This window comes from Branchiostoma lanceolatum, chromosome 3, assembly GCF_035083965.1.
Source record: "Branchiostoma lanceolatum isolate klBraLanc5 chromosome 3, klBraLanc5.hap2, whole genome shotgun sequence".
Classification (NCBI taxonomy): Eukaryota; Metazoa; Chordata; class Leptocardii; order Amphioxiformes; family Branchiostomatidae; genus Branchiostoma; species Branchiostoma lanceolatum.
Window position 1 is genome coordinate 4599385 of NC_089724.1, and position 27103 is coordinate 4626487.

The 27103-nt window shown below is 41.9% G+C and overlaps 1 protein-coding gene across 2 annotated transcripts; it reads left to right on the forward strand.

Annotated features, from left to right (window-relative positions):
- Window positions 1-5983: 5983 nt before the first annotated feature.
- LOC136429797 (BMP-binding endothelial regulator protein-like) lies at window positions 5984-26325 on the forward strand. 2 transcript variants are annotated; one of them, XM_066419773.1, is made up of 10 exons: window positions 5984-10203; window positions 10817-10954; window positions 11887-12879; window positions 13134-13317; window positions 13555-13741; window positions 14005-14175; window positions 14424-14643; window positions 14945-16031; window positions 16285-16464; window positions 16712-16909. In XM_066419773.1, the coding sequence occupies exons 8-10, from the start codon at window positions 15965-15967 to the stop codon at window positions 16825-16827; spliced, it is 363 nt and encodes a 120-aa protein (XP_066275870.1). In that variant the 5' UTR covers window positions 5984-10203; window positions 10817-10954; window positions 11887-12879; window positions 13134-13317; window positions 13555-13741; window positions 14005-14175; window positions 14424-14643; window positions 14945-15964; the 3' UTR covers window positions 16828-16909. The 2 variants fall into 2 exon arrangements, 1 of the variants encoding a protein (XP_066275870.1); XR_010754812.1 differs by lacking the exons at window positions 14945-16031; window positions 16285-16464; window positions 16712-16909 and adding an exon at window positions 24241-26325.
- The last annotated feature ends 778 nt before the right edge of the window (window positions 26326-27103 follow it).

A 27103-nucleotide genomic window follows, 5' to 3' on the forward strand; every position in this document is an offset into this window, starting at 1 on the left:
TGCTGCATGATATAAAGGTAGGGAGTTAAAGTTAAAGTTGAAGTGGTCCCATACATCGAAGATGCGTAGGGGGGCGCCCATCTCCCATTCGAAGCCCTTGGGCCACACAAGTGCAAGTCACTACAGCAGGGGGCTGGTCCGCTGGTAGTGATGTGTGTGTTTAACTTCCATACCATTTCCCAAATGCTGAGTGCTAAGCAGAGAAAGAAGTATGTACCATTTTTAGGTAGGGAGAACACTATTCTACAATGACACCTAGCTTCAGCAGGAAGTACTGCAGCCAGTTTGTTTTGAGATCCTGATTTATTACCTTCGCCGAGAAGGTTATGCAGAGGGTAGCGTTTGTATGTATGTATGTATGGCCGAGAAGGTTATGCAGAGGGTAGCGTTTGTATGTATGTATGTATGTATGTATGTTGATAAAGACCAGTATGATTTTTGGTAAGTAGATAGCTTGTTTACTATGTAACTCTTCCAGAATAGAGGATGGTGTTTTTTTTCTGGGGAGATGGGAAGAATGTCAAGGTTCTTTGCTTATAATACGTTTCATAGCAATCAGAACTAAACGCCAGAAATGATTACTCAAGCATCTGGATAAGATTTTGAAACAGTGAACAAAACTTTGTATTTGTTGTATTGTTGACCCTTTCCTCCTCCATCATGACATCAAAAACGGTCCATTTGAGCTTCTCCTGAATAACAAAAGGTTCAAACGAACAAAAAACAAACAATTGCACTCTCTTGAATGAGACAAATCATCATTATACAGATACAAGTATAAAAAGTAACTAAGATGAAACATTTAGAGATGATGCTGGAGAGGTCAGAGATATTGACAGAACACTGGCTGAAAAGCTTCGATAACCATGCATTAGAAGTTCGCGACGTCAAAAACTCTCCGTCTCTTATTGACAGAGTCTGGGGGCTTCGTGCGAGAATCACACTATACGGTTGTTCGCTGGTTTATAAGACAAATATCACATCTGCGTCACATCAACTTATTACAATCTCTTTTGCTAACCTGCAACTGGATTCTAAGTGTGATCAATCATCAAAACTCCTCTTTGTTGCTACAACCTACGGCACATGTATTTTCCTGCCGCCATATTATTACCCAGAATCCTGTCGTCAAGCAGACGACAAAGGTAACAATGGTGAGGAACACTTTTTTGTCTAAATGCTGCGTGTGATAGTGGACTGAGGACGATATTTTCCTCAAAGTTTGCTCCTAACACAACAAGGATCACATGGACATAGTAAGTATTACCATTGCAACGGTATCCAGCTAACTTTCAATGAATAATGTACACGTTGCCATGACGGTGGATGTCGACTTTGAGTGACGTTCTACCGACTCAACAAACGGGATGTTACCGAAGGCCTGATGTGTGTGGTACGACCGTGTGCGGACGGTAGTTTCAAGTTGAAATATCATTAATTTAAAAGTAATGTCAGCACGACTAGAGGGAAAATCAAACATATATAGCATTAATGCAAAGGTTACATGATACTGACAGAATAACAGAAAAAAGGGATGGTTTATTGTTCTGCCAGATTGATTTCAATCAACCATTATCGGAAAAATGGCGATTTTATGTTAACCAAGGTTAAAACAGTAATCTGTTGCAGTATCAGGTTTTGAAGTTTTTCTTCAAGGATAAGAAGATTTTTTTTCTGATAAATTGTTTGATCATGCTTGTGCCTTCTGTTTGCTATATTGGATGGTGTTTTCTTTTATACAATTTTTTACACATGATAAATCCCAAAGTGGTCTATGTTCTAATATCTTTTTTTTAATCTTCGATCGTTTGTATCAGAAAATTATATCCGCTACTATTGCCGCTGATTCGCTGTAGTATGAGTTAGAGTGTACAGCTGGCAGATACGTGTCTTTCTTATTGTCTATGATAGTGTTCCAGTCCTCTCCAATTACTAGATTATATATATTGGATGAGTGCATCCAACTAATTGATTCTTTCAAGAAGAGTGCTCTCTCTTTAGGATCATTAGGTACGTATATGTTCACGAAAGTAAACATTTCTCCTCTAATTCTACAGTTAACTATGGGTCTAATCTGACTATATCATCACTGCAAAACTCTATGTCAGAATTCTGTACGGCTGGGTTGAAATATTACTCACACTCTGACAAGGTGTGCGGCCTGACCAGCATGAACCCCCTGGACAGAGCTGCATGGAAGAGGGGTATGACGACTAGCCGGCTGCTGGCCACCCCTGTGTCAGGGACCCCGGCAGCAGTTTAATCAAAATACTGGATACTATATGACATAAATTTGTCCCAATATTGTGGTTACCGTAACATTTTACTTTCCACTCCATGTTAACTAATTTGATCTTATCCAGTCCGTAAAGTGTGTTTCCTGTAGGAAAACTACAATGATCTGATTTCTGATATTTTATCCAAGTAATCAGTTGAGCCCTTTTCTGCCTATTGTGCAAACTTCTCACATTAAGTGTTATTAAACACACTTTTTCTTGTCTTGACATTAGTAGTTTTTGTGATTAATATGCTTATGGTTAATATGCTGGGGTTCAAATGTCATTCATCTCCAAGCAGATGTTGTGTGGTTCAATTTCATTCATGTCCAAGCAGATGTTGTGTGGTTCAATTTCATTCATGTCCAAGCAGATGTTGTGTGGTTCAATTTCATTCATCTCCAAGCAGATGTTGTGTGGCTCAATTTCATTCATCTCCAAGCAGATGTTGTGTGGTTCAATTTCATTCATCTCCAAGCAGATGTTGTGTGGTTCAATTTCATTCATGTCCAAGCAGATGTTGTGTGGTTCAATGTCATTCATGTCCAAGCAGATGTTGTGTGGTTAGATTTCATTCATCTCCAGGCAGATATTGTGTGGTTCAATTCCATTCATCTCCAAGTAGATGTTGTGTGGTTCAATTTCATTGATCTCTAAGCAGATGTTGTGTGGTTCAATTTCATTGATCTCCAAGCAGATGTTGTGTGGTTCAATGTCATTCATCTCCAAGCAGATATTGTGTGGTTCAATTTCATTCATGTCCAAGCAGATGTTGTGTGGTTCAATTCCATTCATCTCCAAGCAGATGTTGTGTGGTTCAATTCCATTCATCTCCAAGCAGATGTTGTGTGATTAGATTTCATTCATCTCCAAGCAGATGTTGTGTGGTTCAATTTCATTGATCTCCAAGCAGATGTTGTGTGGTTCAATTTCATTGATCTCCAAGCAGATGTTGTGTGGTTCAATTTCATTCATGTCCAAGCAGATGTTGTGTGGTTCAATTCCATTCATCTCCAAGCAGATGTTGTGTGATTAGATTTCATTCATCTCCAAGCAGATGTTGTGTGGTTCAATTTCATTGATCTCCAAGCAGATGTTGTGTGGTTCAATTTCATTGATCTCCAAGCAGATGTTGTGTGGTTCAATTTCATTGATCTCCAAGCAGATGTTGTGTGGTTCAATGTCATTCATCTCCAAGCAGATATTGTGTGGTTCAATTCCATTCATCTCCAAGCAGATGTTGTGTGACTAGATTTCATTCATCTCCAAGCAGATATTGTGTGGTTCAATTCCATTCATCTCCAAGCAGACGTTGTGTGGTTCAATTTCATTGATCTCCAAGCAGATGTTGTGTGGTTCAATTTCATTGATCTCCAAGCAGATGTTGTGTGGTTCAATGTCATTCATCTCCAAGCAGATGTTATGTGATTAGATTTCATTCGTCTCCAAGCAGATGTTCTGTAGTTCAATGTCATTCATCTCCAAGCAGATATTGTGTGATTAGATTTCATTGATCTCCAAGCAGATGTTGTGTGGTTCAATTTCATTGATCTCCAAGCAGATGTTGTGTGGTTCAATTTCATTGATCTCCAAGCAGATGTTGTGTGGTTCAATGTCATCCATCTCCAAGCAGATGTTGTGTGGTTCAATGTCATTCATCTCCAAGCAGATGTTGTGTGGTTCAATGTCATTGATCTCCAAGCAGATGTTGTGTGGTTCAATTTCATTTCAAGAATTCTCACGCAACGGCCAGTCTACAATCTAATTCTAACAGGAGATAGGTACTGTAAGGCATTGTTGTACAGTACCTTATAGCGTGTGTACTTTGAGTGTCGTCCTGTTGACAGTATTTTCTTTACCCTAACAGTAACACAAAATTCGAATATAGCTTGCCTTGTATTTTAAAACCTTGTTGTATACTAGCATATGATAGAGCGGTCTTCATCTGTTCATTATTAGCACCTGGTATAACTTACTTTTTGTTATGCATATGAGTGCCGATATTGACTGTCGGAGAGAGCTTCCCACAGCCAGTTATTTGTGCTGAGACCTCGATAGTATGTATCGAGTTGACACCATCAAGACAATATCGTGATGAGCTAATTGTAAGGCAATCAGTACCAAAGGTTTGCATTCAGTGCAGATCGTGTGGCTCCCGTAAGATTTGATTGTACGTGTGTAGCTTATACTGTGGGCAAACCGAATTTCGCAGCAATACCGTGTGTTTCTTGATCGAAGCGTAATAATCTGTCATATTTGTCAAGATTCAACCCCACCCCAATAAACAAATAGCTGTCACGCTGAGTCTAATTGGTCCATTATTGACATAAACTGTCGCTCGCATTCCCCGGCCACATCATCGGCATTTGCATGCTTGTATCCAATGGGCGTGCTTCATGCCATGACATGCGGTAACACTTCAGATTGCTTACACTTTTCTTAATTTCTGCTAGGGGGTGTAACCATACTTGTATGCAGTGACAGTCAGACAGCTTTTTCCACCCCGAAATCGGACCGGACAGCTGTTTCCGCCAATTGGACTGGACAGTTAATTCCAACAACCCATAATATCATTGTAATGAACTATGTAACTCTTCCAGAATAGAGGATGGTGTTTTTTGGGGGGAGATGGGAAGAATGTCAACTTCTTTACTAATCTTATAATACGTTTCATAGCAATTAGAACTAAACGCCAGAAATAATTACTCAAGCATCTGGATAAGATTTTGAAACAGTGAACAAAAATTTGTATTTGTTGTATTGTTGACCCTTTCCTCCTCCATTATGACATCAAAAATGGTCAATTTGAGCTTCTCCCGAATAACAAAAGGTTCAAACGAACAAAAAACAAACAATTGCACTCTCTTGAATGAGACAAATCATCATTATACAGATACAAGTACAAAAAGTAACTAAGATGAAACATTTAGAGATGATGCTGGAGAGGTCAGAGATATTGAATATGCAATTAACATAATTATTGATTTTCCAACAGGGAGGTGCCAAAACTGATGTGGAATGCTGATCTGACAACTTGTGAATCATCCACCAAGCAGCATCTGAGTTTACGAACGTTTAGTGACGGAACGAAAGGAGTGGAGAAGGAGGTACGTGTAGTGTAATATAAGATGTAAGATATAACTTAATAAGAAGTGTAAAATGTACCACTGAAATTGTACCACTGATCCAAACAATGCTTTAAAAATTTTAACTTTTTTTTCTGCTTTCACTTTACGTTTAAACAGAGACTAAAGTCAATTCAAAAAGAGATAAAAATAGAAAATAAACAAAAAATAACCTTTAAACCCTAAAATGTATAAATGGTTAACCTCCCCCCTGCTGGTTCAACGTCATGGTTGGCCGGTAGGGGGGAGGTTAGCATAAAAACAGTTAGAAACGTAAAACCTTTAAAAAAAATAACCTTTAAACCCTAAATGTAAAAATGGTTAATCTTCCCCCAGTGCTGACATAGTCAATCTTTTTTTATAGGTTGGCGGCAGGGGGGAGGTTAGCATAAAAACAGGTAGAAACGTAAAACCTTTAAAAAAAATAACCTTTAAACCCTAAATGTAAAAATGGTTAATCTTCCCCCAGTGCTGACATAGTCAATCTTTTTTTATAGGTTGGCGGCAGGGGGGAGGTTAGCATAAAAATAGTTAAAAAGTACAGAAAACCTTAAAAAATAAAAAACGGAGGGGTAAGTCTGCTGTCCGACCTCCTCGCGGTCCCCTCCGGATTACTGTAAATGCATTTAACTTTACAGCGGTTAAATGTTTGCGGTTTTTTTACTCTTAAACTTAAAACCACCGCAAAAATTCTTGCTTTGTGTGATAATGTTCCCGCCAAATACCTTGTTTAGACGGCAAACCAAAAACCACCGCAAACACTCATGATTTTCTGAACATAATCACATGCATTTACAGTAAACCAACGGCAGCAGCACGCAGCGGCGCGAAGCGCTAACTTCACGATGCCCGCGAAAAAAGGATAACATCGTCCCTTTTTAATACCACAAACTTGCGAAGTTCAACATGTTTTCTGCGTGGGCAGCCTAAAGCAACATGTAGCAATTGCTTCAACGAAAACTCGAACCACCACCAGCTAAACTCTTAAATCTCTGTGAATTTAATCATGCAAAAGTTCTTGCGATCTTAAACAATCCACATCATAAACTCAACGGTTTCGGGGGAAACAAACTTGCAAACTGGTCTTATCAGTGGTACACTTACAAAAACTTGTGATATTTCAGTGGTACATGGTGTGATCAGTGGTACAATTTACACGCAAAACAGTGGCACAAACTTGAGGTTCAGTGGTCTCTGTCGAACCGAAATCCTAGTATCCATTTGAAAGAAAAAAAAGGATGTTGGCCAAATAGGGTCATACTTGGCTGGGGCGCAATGCTTACCTTGAAGTTGGAGGACAATCGTAAATGGTAACGGTACGGCTGACTAGCTCAGAGATTGGTACTGACTAGTTCAGTTCAGACCCTGAACCTCAATGTTCAGTGTATATGGAGGCTTGAGATTGTGGACAATGGACATGTAGAACATGGTGCATTTCAGTATCAAACAGAAAGGAGAGAGCTTGAAATCTCTGCCCTAATTGTCCTCAGTGGGCCGCAAGCGGCAAAACTGTAATTGACATGAACTTGTTAATTACCCTGATTTACATAGGCCCCACGCGGCACGACAGCATTCTAAATTGTTTAGTTGCAAGATGGCGTGCCCAGGCGATGACGAGTTTAAGTGGAATGACTAATTTTAGCGATGTGGTACAATACGACTCAGCGGGATTTATTGGGGCAGAACAAAAAGCCGCGGCGGGTGATAATAACAAGCTCTCTCCTTCTTGAAATAGCAACAAATTTTTGTCTCATTAGGTTATCAAAAGGGCATGATATTTGAGTTCGAGTGTGTATAACGCAAACTCCAGCTGTCCGGTGCTGTAATCCAAGCCCCTCTGGGCCCTTCAAAGGGATGGCCGCTTACAGGCATTGCTATAACCGCGGTTTGATCAGGCTAGGTAATAGAAGTTTCTCAAAAGATCAAGTCTTGGGGAATTCCTTCAAGTACAATGTATAGGAGTTGTGCATTTTGTTGAAACATCATTCTACTCGAATTAAAGCTAATAGCTGACCACTGATACATAGGTCAATCATTAAACCCTTAAACCCTAATAAGAGAATATATTGCACAGTTCCAAACGGCCGTTCGGTTCAAAGTTCGGAACGGCCGTTCGCATCAGCGTTCGGGAGGCCGTTCCAATCAGTGAATGAATCAGGCATATGACAGAGAAGTTCGTGGCCGTTCAAGACGTTCAGAAGCACTCATCAAACGGTCGTTTGAATGCGTTCAGGAGCCCTGATGTTTACAGACTGAGGTTGTGACAGTAGAGCCACACACTAACACAAAGTCTGTATCAGAACTTGATATTTCAAAAGAATTGCATCCAAACAGGCAGATGGAGAAAGAAAACATAATTTGTTATGCGCAGAAACTGTCACATCAAAACACCATGCCAATTACTGAAAAGCTTGAAATGTTCTTGATAGTTTTTTGTTTTGCTGTCTTTGTAGTGACTGTGTTACTCCATAATTTCATTTTACTAGACAATAACACTGGACAAACTGTCTCAGAAAGCAATTTGAAACACTTCAAAATAACCTCCTTTCCCCTTTTGTTAAGTCTCCACCAATATAAAAGATTTTATACTGTCATTAACATGACATAGCCGTAGGAACACCTTCACTAAATAACTTCAAAGAACGATTGCAGTCAGATGTGCAAAAGTTAGGTGTGACAGGCCGTTCAGTGTAGTATAACCAGCTGCTGCCGCGCCGCGTGCCTGCGAAGCTGGTGTGTTACGCCAAAGGGCGGTTATACCGGCTATGATGTTCGTCCACAGATACAGATACAGATGACATGATAATTTAAGCTCTTATGTTTGTATAATTCATGACAAATTGGCAATGATTGCTTGACGTGTACTTGTGATGTCAACTCGTGACAATGTAAGCACAGACCTTCTTCCTAATATTTTCTCAGTAATATTGGCCAGCAAGGTACATTTTCATGGAAATCAGTTATTCAGCTGTACAGTATGTGTGGTCCTTTTTTATTTGTATTCAGCAAAAACCATTCAGTATAACAAGATTTTTAACATCTTAGCAAGCCTACGTAGTACGTGAGTGTATCCTGGACGGGTAAGGAAAGTAATCTCGATCCAGTTTTAGCTCACTGAAGAGCTAATCTTCCGCTGGTCGTGACAGAGAAGAAGACAGACGCTATGTACAGTATTTACAGGTTCATTGTACCGGGAAAATTCCCCTGGCTCTTTTCGAATAGCACAATGAACAGTGGACCACGGCTTTAACGTCCCGTCCTAAGGACTGTGATCTTTTCCGGTAGCGTGCATGTCGGGTGAGCGACACAGCCGGGCTCGAACCCGGGGCTTCTAGTTCCAGAGGCAAGATCGCTAACCACTGGACTACGGACGCTACCCGTAGTCCGGTACTTGACCGTGAAGCCCAGTCCCATAAGCCACAGCCTTTCGGTTCGTCTTGTCTTCCCTAATGTTGTCCCTCCATGTCTTTTGGGGTCTTCCACAAGGTCTGGGGTTAGAGAACTCCTAAAATAATCAGAGGTGGGTACCATATATAGATTTTGGGGGCCAGAAGTTCTATGCAAATGGATTCAACCATCTCAATTCTTCACTGAAGTTTAAATTGGAATTCTACTTTTAGATTTGTGATCTGTTGGTGTGTCTTACACATCATTGATTGTATCTCATCGGATTAAATCATGCATGATGATGATGATGATGGGACATCTTATCTCAAGAGTTAATCTGTCTTTGGAAAAGTTCATGTCTCATATGCATGATGTACATATACTGTAGGTGTATGTATTTAGCTGAAATTTTGACATGCCTATTGATATTTTTGTGACTCCTGACTATTCTGTTTGCAACCCTCCCTGCCGGTTAGACACTGTTAACTTAGGAAAGACTTTAGAACTTGGGCAATAGAAAAACCTTTTCATAACACAGGATACTTAACTATTCCTATCTGAATCATTTAGTTGATCCCTTAGTGTACTTGATTTTAACCCTAAGAGGCAATTCCAGTTCTCAAATGTTTCAATGAAACAGAGTCTCCCAATCAAGAACAAAGAAATATCCGCAACAAATTTCAGCTATCTGTAAACTTCTTCCATTTGCATTGTCCAATGTTTCTTAGAAGATCTTTATCGTGCTTCATGTGGAGGGACCATGCATCGTAACCTTGTGTTCATTTCTGTCAATTATACAGTTTATACATGCATCTTTCATTTCCTAGATACACAAAAGGAAACCGTAGAATCATTCCAGGTCAGACTAATTGTGATGATTCATTTTAGTACCATACTGGTTTTATTTGTAAATCATTGCTGCACGGGACGAAAAAAAGCAAAAAAACTCGGCCACACCCCAGGTTCTGATATCCATCAATCAGTGTTAATGGAACAGCTGCAAGCCTATAACTTGAACACTGTCTTCCGTGTCAAGAAGGAGCCGTCCAAAGCAGGGCCAACGGAACACGGCCTTTAATGCTCAGAGTTTATCTGCTGTGACCTTTCCTGCTGATCAAAAAAAAAAAAAAAAAATGCCAGGAATTCACTCAGATGAGACATTATGCATCAAGATGAAGTCTTTGTGTGAAGCGAGATTAGACTGTACAAAGCAACACAGAAGAAACACGGAAGAAACACGGAAGAAACACAGAAGAAACACAGAAGAAACACAGAAGAAACACGGAAGAAACACAGAAGAAACACGGAAGAAACACAGAAGAAACACAGAAGAAACACAGAAGATTTGACCACAACCACACAGAAGATGTGTCTGGAGATTGGACTGGAGGACACCAAAGTGTTGTCAACTTGTCGTAAGTTCTCTTTTTTTTTCAATTTCGTTGTTCTTGGAGCGAAATTTACCCAGTTACCCAGTTTAAGTAGCAAATGTGTCGTAGGCACATATAAGAGAACTCCCGTGTTCCTGGGAATGTGCTGCAATGGACTGACATATGGTTTCAATGGTCAGATTTCTACTGGATGAAACTGCCGTGTGCAAAGTTTTTATGCATCCTTTGTATATTGCATATTTCTAATACAAATCTCTGCCTCAGAGTCTGTAAGTAGTGTTGAACTAATCTCCAAGCAGATCCACGCCGGGCGCTGAACCTTCTCTGGATGGCTGGACCCTCTCTGGCTAGCATACTACGATTTTCGCGCCCGGCGTGGATCTGCTTGGAGATTAGTGTTGAACAGGTTTTCCGTGATCAACTTTTGTGTTTGCCTAGGTTTCTCATTGTTACGACGTATAATATAACTTTATTGCTCAACAATTGTACAAGGTACAGAGTAAGGCATTCACTGGTACATAGATAACATTCTACTAGGCTAATCCGTCTATCTTATACAATATGGTGTACTAGTCTATCTTATACAATATGGGTAAACATATGATTGACACGTTATTTGATACCACCTGTCCTACAGGCTTCTACTATAGCTTCAGCCCTCGATCACTACCACACGCCCAACGGCAAGTTCTTCAACTACCAGTGCAACTTGCAGCTACGTCCTGGCCGCGGCTCCGCCAACAAGCACGGCTTTGTGGTGGTGCGAGACTGCCAGGTCAGTGTTTTTGCATTAATTATGCAAATTAGGAATTCATTTGCATAATTGGTATCTCTTGATGCTCCACTTTCCATTAACTACATGTTACATGTATTTGAGTCTTATAAAATGGAAAACACCGCAAATATACATTTTCCTCATTAGCTATGCAAATTAAGTCCCAATTAGCATAATTTGCACTTCATTGTGTACATCTCTGTCTAAGCTACCGCATCCTAAATATCATGGAAATCTGTCGTTCCTTTGTTCAGTTATTCTCCTTAGAAGATTTTCACAATAATGCCCCTGCAGTTCCAAAGCAAGTTGCTAGGGAGCCCAAACCCACACCACTTCTTCATTTGCACCACAAGCTATCTGGCACCAATAAATCAAGACCATAGCACGTCCAGGTAAAGAGATACAAAAATTGAATTTCTGCCGCAGTACCAAGGTCACCAGGGGGCCCAATATCGACCTTGAATTTCGGCTTCACAACACCTGCCCACATACCAAATATCATCGTAATCCATCAAAAGGTTCTTGAGTTATGCTGACTACAGTAGTCCGGAAACACAGACAGACAGACAGACAGACATACATACAGACAAACCCAAAACTATATCTCCAGTTTTCATGGATATAAAAACTAAGAGAAAACGTTTTCAGAAGCTGTTACAAACAACATTTTCCTGTAAAATGCACTTAAACGAACATTTCGGGGAAATGTGCCATTGCTGAATGTAATTCTCCGAAAGAAACGCATGCACTTGTAAATCTTAAAACTTTATCTGGAAACTTTTCTACCAACTTGAAGGTATACTGACACCAACCAACGTGGGAATAAAGGACTTTACCCATGTTTTGTTTCGCATTGTAACCTGGTCTTGTAATTATCAACAGGTTGTATAAATAGGTCAGCTTATAACATGCATACTTTTTACATTTTTCAGGTTATGGTGAACGGTGCAATGGCTGGTATCCCAGTCATCGTGGGTGATCTTGTGGTGGAACGTTCTGGCCAGACCTTGGCTCTGCGTGCTGACACCATCAACCTGCGAGTGGAGTACTCCGTTACCAACAACAGATTTGCCATCAACCCGCCAATCTGCGATTTCTACGCGCAATCATCGATTTCTATGTGCTTACATCGGTCAGTCCGAGAAACGTACATCTGACTTACAACCATCTATGTGACAATTGAATGCTCTGAGACACTTAAAAAGTTGCTCTGAGATGATACAACAGCCTACTCTACGACCGAGCCAACCCTCAGTCCAGCCAACCCTTGCCACCAACACCTGTCCAGCATGGTGTAGATATCCTTCAGTCTGTATCGGCCATGCTACCGCTCCGATTGCTAGACTAGACATTACTCCTCAAAAAAAAAAGCGTATTCCACTGTACGTCAAGTTTTGATGTCAGACTGCCGTAGAACGACTTCAAAGTGGGGCTCTTCACTCGGTGTTGAGTTTTGTTGTCGTAAATTAGTCTGACATTCAGCCCAGAGGGGGCACGACCCATTTTCTGAGTCCGCACGTCAGATTATAGGATTCGGATATGCCGTGCAAATAGTCTAGACATGATGAGGACCAGCGGGACTCTCCATCCAAAGCAATTCAACATCGGACTAGCTGTACATGTGCAGCAGAACACGATATTTGCACCGTCAAGTCCATCTCCAACACCACCCTGCTGTTTGGAGAAGCCCCAGACCCCGTTCAGCCTGGCCAAGCAAGATCAACCGTACAACTAAACAGGCCATGTTCTGACAGATCTGATGCCGTCTGTGTGAGAAATACAGAAGATCTGTCTGGAGGACGTCTGCACATGCCTGGAGAAGGGAGACTCGGCTGAAGATTGGAGATGCTGCTCTATGACATCATATGCTACCAGCTGTAGGAATGCAAGCGTCAGATTGGACTGGAGGACACCAAAGTGTTGTCGTAAGTTCTCTTCTTTGTCAATTTTGTTCCTTGTTATGCTTTTTTTTCATATGTTGTGCTTGGAGCAAAATTTACCCAGCTAAAAATACCCAGTTTAAGTCGCAAATGCTTAAGTGTCGTAGGCACATATAAGAGATCTCCCGTGTTCCTGGGAATGTGCTGCATTGACTGACATATGGTTTCAACGCTCAGATTTCTACAGGATGAAACTGCCGTGTGCAAAGTTTTTATGCATCCTTTGTTTTAATACGTAGCTGTCAAGACAGTGCAAGTACCCGATGATCTGGCGTGAGGCCGGCCCTGGCTGCCCAACAACTTGTGAGAACATGACAGACGAGGTTACTGAGTGCAGTGTACCACCGGTGTCTGGCTGCTTCTACCCAAGCAACATGGTCATGAAGAACGGAAAATGTGTCGCTCCAGAGGAGTGTACTTACTGTAAGTAGTCGTCACTCAATTTTCATTCAATCTAACATTATACTAAAATATCACTGTTTCTTCCTTGAATGTTTTCTCCCTTAAAAAAACTGTGCCATGTAATTTAACTATTTCTAATACAAATCTATGGCCATAGCCTCTGTTAAACACGTTTTCGTCAACTTTTGTATTTGCCTATGTTTCTCGTTGTTACGACGTATATAATTGACACGTTGTTTGATACCACCCGTCGTACAGGCTTCTGCTATGGCTTCAACGCTCCTGACTACCACATGTTCGATGGCAAGTTCTTCAACTACCAGTCCAACTGCAGCTGAGACATTAATGCTCTGAGATGCTCAAAAAGTTGCCCTGAGATGATGCAACAGCCAACTCTACAACCAAGCCAACTCTTCAGTCCAAGCCATCGTTGCCACCGACACCTGTAAGTTCTCTTCTTTTTTCAATTTTGTACCTTGTTATGCCTTTTTTTTAAATTTGTTGTGCTTAGAGTGGAATTTACCCAGTTACCCAGTATAAGTCGCAAATGCTTAAATATATAAGTGTCATAGACATATATTCAATGAGATCTCCAGTGTTCCTGGGAATGTGCTGCATTGACTGACATAATGGTTTCAACAGTCAGATTTCTACAGAATGAAACTGCTGTGTGCAAAGTTTTTATGCATCCTTTGTTTTGATACATAGCTGGCAAGTGCGAGTACCCAATGATCTGGCGTGAGGCCAGCCCAACAACTTACGAGAACATGATGTACGAGGTTACTGAGTGCCGTGTAGCACCGGTGTCTGGCCGCTTCTGCCCAGGCAACATGGTCATTAAGAACGGAAAGTGTGTCGCTCCTGAGGAGAGTACTATCTGTAAGTATTCGTCACTCGATTTTCATTCAATCTAACATACGAAAATATCACTGTCCTTTTATATCACTGCTTCTTCCTTTTTTTCTCTTTCTAGAAAACTGTGCCATGTAACTACTATTTCTAATACAAATCTATGGCCATAGCCTCTGTTAAACACGTTTTCCATTGTCAACTTTTGTGCTTGCCTACGTTTCTCATTGTTACGATGTATACGATTGACACGTTATTTGATATCGCTCATCCTACAGGCTTCTGCTATGGCTTCAACGCTACCACACGTTCCACGACAAGTTCTTCAACTACCAGTCCAATTGCAACTATGTCCTGGCCAAAAGCTCTGCCAAAAAGCACGGCTTTGAGGTGATGCAGGATGGCCAGGTCTATAAGAAGACTGCCAGCGCAAACTGCAAGCAGGCCATCACTGTGCTGTATGACGGCACGGACGTTGTGCTGATGGACAATCTGAAGGTACGTCCTCCTTACAAATTGAGAGAAAATGCGTTTAGAAGTTATCACAAAAAACAAAATCCTGTAAAACGGGAGAAATGTGGCATTCCTTATAATTCCCTGTCTGAAAGAAACGCATGCACTTGTAAATCTTAAAGCTTTGTCTGGAAACTTTTCTACCAACATACTGACACCAACCAACTTGGGAATATAGTCCTTACATGTAACCCGTGTTGTGTTTCGCATTGTAACCTGGTGTTGTAATTATCAACAGGTTGTATGAATAGGTCAGCTTATGACATTGTGTATTTACATTTTTCAGGTTATGGTGAACGGTGCAATGGCTGGTGTCACAGTCACAGTGGGTGATCTCGTGGTGGAACGTCCGGCCAGACCTTGACTCTGTGTACTGACACCATTAACTTGCGAGTGGAGTACTCCGTTACCAACAACAGAATTGTTGATCTTGTGGTTGAACGTTCCGGCCAGACCTTGGCTCTGCGTGCTGACACCATCAACCTGCGAGTGGAGTACTCCGTTACCAACAACAGATTTTCCATCAACGCGCCAATCTGTGATTTCTACGCGCATTCATCGATTTCTACGTGCTTACATCCGTCTGTCCGAGAAACGCACATCTGACTTACAACCATCTATGTGACAATTGAATGCTCTGAGACACTTAAAAAGTTGCTCTGAGATGATACAACATACTCTACAACCGAGCCAACCCTCAGTCCAGCCAACCCTTGCCACCAACACCTGTCCAGCATGGTGTAGATATCCTTCAGTCTATATCGGCCATGCTACCGCTCGGATTGCTAGACTAGACATTACTCCTCAAAAAAAAAAGCGTATTCCACTGTACGTCAAGTTTTGATGTCAGACTGCCGTAGAACTCTTGACGACTTCAAAGTGGAGCTCTTCACTTGGTGTTGAGTTTTGTTGTCGTAAATTAGTCTGACATTCAGCCCAGAGGAAGCACGACCCATTTTCTGAGTTCGCACGTCAGATTATAGGATTCAGATATGCCGTGCAAATAGTCTAGACATGATGAGGACCAGCGGGACTCTCCATCCAAAGTAATTCAACATCATACTAGCTATGCACCAGAACACGGACAATATTTGCTCCATCAAGTTCATCTCCAACACCACCCTGCTGTTTGGAGAAGCCCCAGACCCCGTTCAGCCTGGCCAAGCAAGATCAACTGTACAACTAAACAGGCCATGTTCTGACAGATCTGATGCCGTCTGTGTGAGAAACACAGAAGACGTGTCTGGAGGACGTCTGCGCATGCCTGGAGAAGGGAGACTCGGCTGAAGATTGCAGATGCTGCTCTATGACGTCATATGCTACCAGCTGTAGGAATGCAGGCGTCAGATTGGACTGGAGGACACCAAAGCGTCGTAAGTTCACTTCTTTTTCAATTTCGTACCTTGTTATGCCTTTTTTTTCATGTGTTGTGCTTTGAGTGGAATTTACCCAGTTACCCAGATTAAGTCACAAATGCTTAAGTGTCATAGGCACATATTCAAAGACATCTCCCGCGTTCCTGGGAATGTGCTGCATGGACTGACATATGGTTTCAACGGTCAGATTTCTACAGGAATGAAACTGCTGTGTGCAAAGTTTTTATGCATCCTTTGTTTTGATACGTAGCTGGCAAGTGCGAGTACCCGATGATCTGGCATGAGGCCGGCCCTGGCTGCCCAACAACTTGCGAGAACATGATGAACGAGGTTACTGAGTTCCGTGTAGCACCGGTGTCTGGCTGGTTCTGCCCAGGCAACATGGTCATGAATAACGGAAAGTGTGTCGCTCCTGAAGAGAGTGCTAACTGTAAGTATTTCGTCACTCGATTTTCATTCAATCAAAATACGAAAATATCACTGTCCGTTTATATCACTGCTCCTTCCTTTTTTCTCTTTCTAGAAAACTGTGCCATGTTACTACTATTTCTAATACAAATCTATGGCCATAGCCTCTGTTAAACACGTTTTCCATTGTCAACTTTTGTGCTTGCCTTCGTTTCTCATTGTTACGATGTATACGATTGACACGTTATTTTATATCGCTCGTCCTACAGGCTTCTGCTATGGCTTCAACGCTACCACACGTTCCACGACAAGTTCTTCAACTACCAGTCCAATTGCAACTATGTCCTGGCCAAAAGCTCTGCCAAAAAGCACGGCTTTGAGGTGATGCAGGATGGCCAGGTCTATAAGAAGACTGCCAGCGCAAACTGCAAGCAGGCCATCACTGTGCTGTATGACGGCACGGAGGTTGTGCTGATGGACAATCTGAAGGTACGTCCTCCTTACAAATTGAGAGAAAATGCGTTTAGAAGTTATCACAAAAAACATTTTCCTGTAAAACGGGAGAAATGTGGCATTCCTTATAATTCCCTGTCTGAAAGAAACGCATGCACTTGTAAATCTTAAAGCTTTGTCTGGAAACTTTTCTACCAACAAACTGACACCAACCAACTTGGGAATATAGGACTTACATGTAACCCGTGTTGTGTTTCGCATTGTAACCTGGTGTTGTAATTATCAACAGGTTGTATGAATAGGTCAGCTTATATCATGCGTCTTTACATTTTTCAGGTTATGGTGAATGGTGCAATGGCTGGTGTCACAGTCACAGTGGGTGATCTCGTGGTGGAACGTCCGGCCAGACCTTGACTCTGCGTACTGACACCATTAACCTGCGAGTGGAGTACTCCGTTACCAACAACAGATTTGCCATCAACGCGCCAATCTGCGATTTCTGCACGCAATCATCAATTTCTATGTGCTTACATCCATCTGTCCGAGAAACGCACATCTGACTTACAACCGTCTATGTGACAATTGAAGTCTCTGAGACGCTTAAAAAATTACTCTGAGATGATGCAACAGCCAACTTTACAACCAAGCCAACTCTCAGTCCAAGCCAACCGTTGCCAGAAACACCTGTCCAGCATGGTGTAGATATCCTCCAGTCTGTATCGGCCATGCTACCGCTCCGATTGCTAGACTAGACATTACTCCTCCAAAAAAAAAGCGTATTCCACTGTACGTCAAGTTTTGATGTCAGACTGCCGTAGAACTCTTGACGACTTCAAAGTGGAGCTCTTCACTCGGTGTTGAGTTTTGTTGTCGTAAATTAGTCTGACATTCAGCCCAGAGGAGGCACGCACCATTTTCTGAGTTCGCACGTCAGATTATAGGATTCGGATATGCCGTGCAAATAGTCTAGACATGATGAGGACCAGCGGGACTCTCCATCCAAAGTAATTCAACATCAGACTAGCTATGCAGCAGAACACGGACAATATTTGCTCCATCAAGTTCATCTCCAGCACCACCCTGCTGTTTGGAGAAGCCCCAGACCCCGTTCAGCCTGGCCAAGCAAGATCAACTGTACAACTAAACAGGCCATGTTCTGACAGATCTGATGCCGTCTGTGTGAGAAACACAGAAGATGTGTCTGGAGGATGTCTGCACATGCCTGGAGAAGGGAGACTCGGCTGAAGATTGGAGATGCTGCTCTATGACGTCATGTGCTACCAGCTGTAGGGATGCAGGCGTCAGATTGGACTGGAGGACACCAAAGTGTCGTTGTAAGTTCTCTTCTTTTTCAATTTTGTACCTTGTTATGCCTTTTATTCAATTGTTGTGCTTGGAGTGGAATTTACCCAGTTACCCAGATTAAGTCGCAAATGCTAAGTGTCATAGGCACATATTCAAAGAGATCTCCAGTGTTCCTTGGAATGTGCTGCATTGACTGACATATGGTTTCAACAGTCAGATTTCTACAGGATGAAACTGCCGTGTGCAAAGTTTTTATGCATCCTTTGTTTTAATGCGTAGCTGGCAAGTGCGAGTACTTGATGATCTGGCATGAGGCCGGCCCTGGCTGCCCAACAACTTGCGAGAACATGATGAACGAGGTTACTGAGTGCCGTGTAGCACCGGTGTCTGGCTGGTTCGGCCCAGGCAACATGGTCATGAAGAACGGAAAGTGCGTCGCTCCAAAGGAGTGTACTAAGTAACTGTAAGTATTCGTCACTCGATTTTGAATTCATTCAATCTAACATACGAAAATATCACTGTCCTTCTATATCACTGCTTCTTCCTTGTTTTCTCCCTTTAAAAAAACTGTGCCATGTAACTACTATTTCTAATACAAATCTATGGCCATAGCCTCTTTTAAACAGGTTTTCCGTGTTTAACTTTTGTGTTTGCCTACGTTTCTCGTTGTTACGACGTATACGATTGACACATTATTTGATACCACCCGTCCTACAGGCTTCTGCTATGGCTTCAACTACCACCTAGTCCAACTGCAGCTACATCCTGGCCCGCTGCTCCGCCAACAAGCACGGCTTTCCAGGTCTGTAAGAAGACTGTGGCCATCACTGTGCAGTACGACGGCACAGACGTTGTGCTGATGGACAACCTGAAGGTACGTCCTTCTCAGAAACTGAGAGAAAACACGTTAGAAGCTATCACGAACATTTTCCTGTAAAATGCCCTCCTTAGAAATCAAAAGAAACCATTTTTAGAAGCTATTATAACTAACATTTTCCAGTAAAATGCTGTCTTAAAAACTAAAAGAAAACGTTTTCAGAAGCTGTTACAGACAACATTTTCCTGTAAAACGCACTTACACATGTAAACGTACTATATTTCGGGGAAATGTGGCATTGCTTGTAATTCTCTGTCTGAAAGAAACGCATGCACTTGTGAATCTTAAAGCTTTATCTGGAAACTTTTCTACCAACTTACTGACACCAACCAACTTGGGAATATACACTCAGCACAAAAAGTTTGGAAACTTAACTTTGGTCGATCATATCTCTGTTGTTTCTTGATCAATTTCAATGATTTATATATCATTACAAAGCCTGTGTGATTTTCTTTCCCATGATACCAAACTTAATATGGTTGTAAATTAATGCAACGAGCACCAGACCTGCTTATGCGAGCAGGTCACATAAAAAAAGTACCCAGATTACCCTACTAAATGTTAAACGCTCAATTCAGTATTTTTTTTTCATCTGCTGGTAGCACGTGCTTTTGTACGAGGGTAATATGAAACTTAAATCAACAAAACACAGTAATATGAAAGCCAAGGATAGTCTTCATCCAAACAAAAAAAATGCGTAAAGGAGCCTCAGTTATGAATAAGGTGGCCATGCATGGCTTAATACTGAGTAAACAAGCCATGCACTGTCACCATAGCCCAGCACATCCTCCTCATGCTGGTCACCAGTTTTGTTACGCGGCCCCTGGCTATTCTTCCACAAGGAGTCGTCGCAGGTCGACCAGTGTTCTTCTTTTGATCATTCTTGCATGCACAGCTCGCCCAAGCTGATCATTGATCACAGAGTCTGAGACTGTGTTCAATTCTGTTGAGATCTGGGCTGCAGGAGGGCCATTCTATCCTCTGTATTCCTGCATCCTGTAGGTGGTCTGAAATTACTCTCATTCTGTATGGACGTGCACCATCATCTTGCAGATCTTTTGCAGAGGTAAGGATCTTGGAAATGTGACTGGATTGAGAAAGGTGTCTCTATGTCTTGACACATCAAGGTTGCTTAAGATGATTAGCCTGTTTTTTCCTCTGGCAGTTAACGTAGTACTGCCCCACACCATGACACAGACTCCAAAAAAACAATCAGTCAGTCTATCTGTGCAACTGTAAGCTTAGGGTTCTCCTCGTTGCCCACACTTTCATTTATCCATCCAACAGTCTAAATAAATTTACTCTTATCTGTAGCTGTGAATATAACATTCCTCCACACACTGTTCCATTCACAATGTGGACAACACCACCACAAATGGGTTTGGCGCTGAGCTGAGTGTTTGACACTAGCATGGAAATTTGGACACTTTTCTTCTACAACTCACTGGCGTAAGCAGGCCTGGTGCTCGGTCCATGAGATTGCAATTATAATGCGTTGGGTATCATAGGAAAGGAAATTACAAGACTTTCCATCATCATCATTGTTCATCTGGATTTACTCCGGTGAGATACAATCAATAAAGTTTTTCCAGTACAATCTGTCCTTCATGATGGAAAATAATGCAGTCCCCGAGAGTCCAGTGTCATCTTTCGATCAATGTCATTAAAGTTGTGTGAGGTCTTCCAACTCTGCGTTTTCCCTCGGGTAGCCACTGCATTAGTCGCCCGGCAGGCTCGTCACTGCGAACAACATGCCCCGCCAGGGCGAGCCGTCGTCGTCGCACAACTGAGGAAATGGGTGGCAGAGAACCATACAGTTGCTTATTTGTTAGATGGCTTCTCCAAGATACATTGTATACCATTCTCAACATTCTTGTGTAAGTACTTTTCTTACTCTGGGCTACACTCATGGCCCATGACTCAGAGCTGTAGATTAAGTAGAATGGTCTTGGTACAGGCTTTAAACACATTGGTTTTTGTTTGCTTCCTAATAGGAGCTTTATTTCCATATCTTTTGTAGAGAATGGAGGGAACTCCAAGCTTGAGCAATCCTGCACTCCATATCTCTCCCTGAGTCAGTATAGCCCCCTAAATACTTGAAGTCAGCTACACGCTCGATTTCAGAGGCGTCAGATGCAGTTAGTTGCTCTGAAGATGTTGGGTTCAAATGCATGTATTTCGTTTTGGATGGGTTTAGATATAAGCCGATGGCCTGACATGCCACTTCTACTTTGTTAAGCAATATTTGTGCAAAAAGTAGTGAGTTTTCGGGTGGGCCGATGTCACCCGCGAAGTCAATATCGGCAAGCACTTCGGCAGGGTAGCGACTACTACTACGACGGCGGAGGGTAAAACGATCAGTGTCTGAAATCGAGTACCTTAGGGCATAATCTAGACATATAATGAACAGAAACGGGGCCAAGGGTCCCCTTGCAGTACACCAGTGTCAATGCTAAACATATCAGTCTCTCAATCTGGTGTAATAACTACTGCAGAGGTGTCTCTATACATGACAGCTATAGCATGACAGCAGCTAATAATAGCATTAACAATGTCTAGGATTAACAATGTCTAGGATCTTAAACATTTTGCTGCCGTTGATACAATCTAAAGGCAAGCTTTATGAAAGTCGATGAATACTACAACTGTTACAGCTTCTTTGTCAAAATTTCTTAGTTCTTCAACAATGCGACGCAGCGCAAGAATGTGTGATTTAGTAGATCGGCCTTGGCGGAAGCCATTTTGATTTGGGTGAAGGATTACATCAATAATAGGGCAAATCCTGTTAAGCAGGCAACGGTTATACACTTTACATGCAGTTTGTGATAATGAGATACCTCTATAATTGTCCACGGATCGAAGGTCCCCCTTCTTAGGGATTGGAACAATCCCGGATACTCCCCATTCCTTTGGGCGCTTCCCATTGTAGGTGTCGTTGCAGAAGTGGAGCAACACTCTCCTTACACCAGGCATTCTCCAGAATTCCAGTGGCAGGCCGTCAAGCCCAGAGGCCTTTTCGAGCTTCACCTGATGTACAGCAAGATCGACCTCTTCTTGAGAGAGATCTCCACTTTTGATTTCTATGTTAATGTCCACTACTTTTTGGATTGGAATTGTGTTAGTTACTGATTCAGTGTTTGAGTTCAGAAGGTTCTTGAAGTGGTTTTCCCAGGATTTGATCTTCCCCATAGCCAGAAATAGTTTTTTACAAGTTCCCAAGCATTCTTTATGTTGGATGGGTCATCAGGAGATTTGAAATAATGCAGAATTTCATTGATTCTTCTGTCCTCTTGCGTGTCAAATGTTTTACGTAGGAAAGTTTGGGTTGCTTGAATGTTACAGGTTGTGGCTCTAAGTGTTGCCTTACGTGCTGCGACCACTGGGTCTAAGTCCCTGGTGGCTTGTGGTCTGCGGGGTTTGTTTGGTAGTAGTTCCCCGCCGGTTTCGTTGGCAATTTTAATAAATGCGCTATAATTTTGCTCATCCGGAGGGAGGTTTTCAAAACTTGTGACAAGTGTCATCAATCTTGGATGCAATACATTATCTGTGATCACAGCTTTCCAGAATAGCTTCTTGGCAGCTTTTGGCTTTGAGTGTCTAAGACTAAGTCTGACTGAGATGGTCACAATACGGTGGTCGCTACCCACTGGGTTTGACGACGAGTAAGCCTGGCAATCTGTGATACTGTTTCGCCATCGTTTGCAATAAATGCAATAGTCAATCTGGGAAAGAGTGATTCCTTTGGTGATCTGTGAGTCCATAGCTTCTTTGCAGACTTGCGGAAAGAAATGTTGCCAATTATGAGGCTATGCTGCTCAACAAAAGCATTCAGGAGGCGACCATTTTGATTGGTGGATTTGTGCAATGAAAAACCCTCGGCAATTTGGGCATTCATATCCCCACCAATGATCAGCATTGAATGAAGGGGAATATCCTGGACAACATTGCTCAACTTTTCATAGAAAACAGTGATATCGTCTTCGGATGAACAATTATGAGGAGCATGGCAAGAGCAGTTTTGGGGTTTCCTTTGAATGTCGCTAACACAATGCGTTCATCAAGCTTTTTCACCGAGAGCAGGAGTGGGAGTAGGCTAGACTTTATGAGAATGCCTGCTCCTCTGATGGACGCACCTGTGGAATTTCTAACTGCTGATGCTGTAAACAGGGTTGTGCCTCCCAAATTATGAATGACAATGTCGGGTTCATCCCCTAAACGTACAAAACGATGTTCTTGGATACGAATTGCGGATATGTCATAGTCAAGCATTAGTTTATCAAGTTCAGTCTTAGCTGAAGCCGTCTGCAGGGTTCTACAGTTAAGTGTAGCCACTTTGAAGGACTGTGAAGGTGTTGACAGGCCTTTCTTGAACTGTCTTCCACTATCACTTTCAGTACTGGAATTACACTTCATCTCTCGTACCTTTTCTCCTGGCTGCGGGTAAATATGTGGCTCGCCACGCCTACATATAGCAGTGACTCGCTTACTGACCTCGGAGCCAGTTGACCCTGGCGGTTGTCCAGCGTCGTGCGCTGTACCCGCACGAATCCGCCTTGCTGCGTTCCGAGGTTTCCACCTTAACCCTGGCTAGGGTAGCAGGTCGTGGTTCCTGCCTTGCTGAATGGCAGTCCAAGCGTTGGTTGGGGGTTTGGGGTCACGTTTTTTAGAGGATAAAGAAAGAAAACGTTGGTAGAACACAAAACAAAATGGCGTGGGAGGGGGGCGCCCTGCTGTACGGAGGGAAGATTGTCAGTCTGATCTATCTAATGATAAGAAAACAACAGTGAAACCAAAATAACTCTAAGCCCTGGCTACAGTACGTGCTGGCATAACATATTGGCCTCTGGAGATAACCCCCGCGGGGAATGGCGATGAAATCTTGTCCTCAGTGCTGGGTTCTTCAAGAAAGCCGCCATGTTGGTCTGTGACCCCTGACCCCTGAGAGGCTCTACAGACTTTCCAACAATGTATAATGCATTGAAATTGATCAAGAAACAACGGAAATATGATCAACCAAAGTAAAGTTTCCAAACTTTTTGTGCGTAGTTTAGGACTTACCTGTAACCCTGTTGTGTTTTGGATTGTAACCTGGTCTTGTAATTATCAACAGGTTGTACATGTATGAATAGGTCAGCTTATATCATGCGTCTTTACATTTTTCAGGTTATGGTGAATCTCGTGGTGGAACGTTCCGGCCAGACCCTCTGCGCGCTGACACCATCAACCTGTGTGTGCAGTACTCCGTCACCAACCACGGATTCGCCATCAACGTGCCAAGACATTATAGTCAAAGATATTCCTGTTACGATCAGCTGCAACAGCCAGAGGTGCCACCTTCCTTCCTTCAAACAAAAATTCAAAGTTGGTATCGACTACCACCCGCAGATAACCTCCTTGGACCAAGACTCACCTGGTATGATCAACTGCAACAGCCAGAGGTACCATCTTCCTTCAAAAAAAAAAATCGAAGTTGGTATCGACTGCCACCCGCAGATAACCTCCTTGGATAGACCAAGACTCACCTGGTATGATCAGCTGCAACAGCCAGAGGTACCACCTTCCTTCAAAAAAAAAAACGAAGTTGGTATCGACTGCCACCCGCAGATAACCTCCTTGGATAGACCAAGACTCACCTGGTATGATCAGCTGCAACAGCCAGAAGTTCATGTCGTCTACGACCGAGAGAGAGACCATGGCATACCTGGTAGAAGAAGCTACATAACCACTGGTCATCATCATGCCCATTATCACTGCCTGGATGTGGTCGAGCAACAACAACAACAAAAACAAACAAACAAACAAACAAACAAACAAAATAAGACGAAAAAGAAGGGAAACAAAACGCAAATGAAAATAAAACTTAAAAGTCCCCAAAGCAGCATCTAAGATAGGAGGGTATACTATCCGCATCAACGCTAAGAGTATACTGTCTGAATCCATGTTAAGAGTATACTATCTGAATTAATGTTAAGAGCATACTATCTGAATTAATGTTAAGAGCATACTATCTGAATCGATGTTAAGAGTATACTATCTGAATCAATGTTAAGACTTAGAAGTAACATGCAAGCTCACAGATCCTGATCCACAATGAGGACAAAGAAAGTCAAGTATATAGCAATATGAGATCATATCATCTTCCATGCTATAACATGAATGAGATCTGATCAGAACTTTGAAGGAAAAATCACTCATAAACATTTAGTCTAAGATTGACATTCATGATTTATAGTGTTTATCAAAATATGTTTCACTTTACCAACAGTTACATGAATGAATGAAGGAATGAATGGATAAATGTCACAGTTAGGAATGACGGTCTTCCTTGCTACACGCTAAATGGCCGTAATTTGCATAATCATAAGAATGAATGAATAAATGAATGAGTGAATAAATGAATGAATGAATGAATGAATATATCCCAGTTAGGAACAAAGGGCTTTCCTTGCTAAAACAGCCCTAGTTTGCATAATCTAACTAGTAGATAAGGTACAGTAACTGTTTATGTCACAAAGGGCTTTCCTCGCTGAAACAGCCCTAAATTTTGCATAATTTAACTATGTCACAGGAACATAGGGTCTTCCTTGCCATATGCTAAACAGCCCTAATTTGCATAATTGATATAACATTAAATGTTTCTCTTTAGTTTAGCGAGTACTCCGCTTGTACTTTAAAGTGTGACGGAGAGGTACGGGAGACAAGTGGGACTCGACGGGATAGCTGGAGGGTCGTTCACCTGTATTAGTCCCCCTCTGTCACACAAAGTTTAGTTTAGAGGTTCTATTACCTCCTTGGTAGCGGTAGCAGTAGGGTAGACTAGTATTAGTAGACTAGTTAGTAGTAGCAGTAGTAGGATAGTTAGTACTAGTTAATTCAGGTTATAATTAGGTAAGGATAAGATAAGTTAGTTGTAGTAGTAGTCTAGTTATAGTATTGTTAACTGTACTAAGTTGTTAAAGTTGAATGGAAAGAGTTAGAAATGTTATACAGTCTTAGAGATGTAGCTCTCTTAAAAATCTCCAATAAGTAGTGGCTTAGACTTACTAGTTAGAGCAATTGTAAACGTTACAATGGCCTGAAGAAAAAAAAAAATCAAACAGGCCTGTAGCTACAAGGTAGCGGCTAGCAATTGCAAATGTTACAAATTGGCCTGAAAAAAAAAAAAAATTCAAAGGCCTCAGTGTAGCTACAATGCCAATGGCATCCGATGAGTTTATACAGTCGTGTAATAAATGTAAGGGTACTTATTGATTATCATGATTTTGTAAACTTAATGAATCATCACAATGGTCAATCAGAATTGTATATGTAGGTCGAAGGTTACAAAATACAACCCTAAGTCTCCTCAACCTCTTCCTTAGTTGTACACAGGATTTGAAAGATGCTTCAAAACAACATGAAACCACACAGAATCGCGGGATATGAGGCCAATGGTGCAAACTTTTTACATGAAGCTACAAGGTGGTACAAAATGGTATGAAATGTGGGCTATGGACAATGCTGAGACTCTGTTAAGTTCAAGGTTTGAGAGTTGTAATAGCCTTGGCGGGTAAGAACCAGGTGCACTGAGGTACCAACTGACCGGTTGAGGGAGGAATAGATCCAAGAATTCCTGTCATGGTAAAGTATTTTGTCTTCCAAGTTTTGAGTCCTTCTAAGTTGAATGCGCCTAACTAGCGAGAGTGTTGTTTTTACATTTGATAGTACACATCCAGCATATAAATGTATCATGGTCCATTGCTGTTTTTTTGTGCTGTCCTGAGCTATTAGTGTTGTATAGCAATTATCCTTCAGCACTTTGAAGTAGCTGGTTGGCACCCAATTCCCTACAGCTACAACTGCAGGCAGCAGGTCAAATGAAGATTTTAGTATGTACAGCAAGTATCAGAGTGACGGACGGACGGAGGGAGAGAAGGGGGGGGGCGCAGCCTCTTTGTAGCAGGAATCTTGGGTCTTCGGATCCATATTGCCCATACCAGAAGGATCTGAATCCAATATATATATATATATATATATATATATTTGT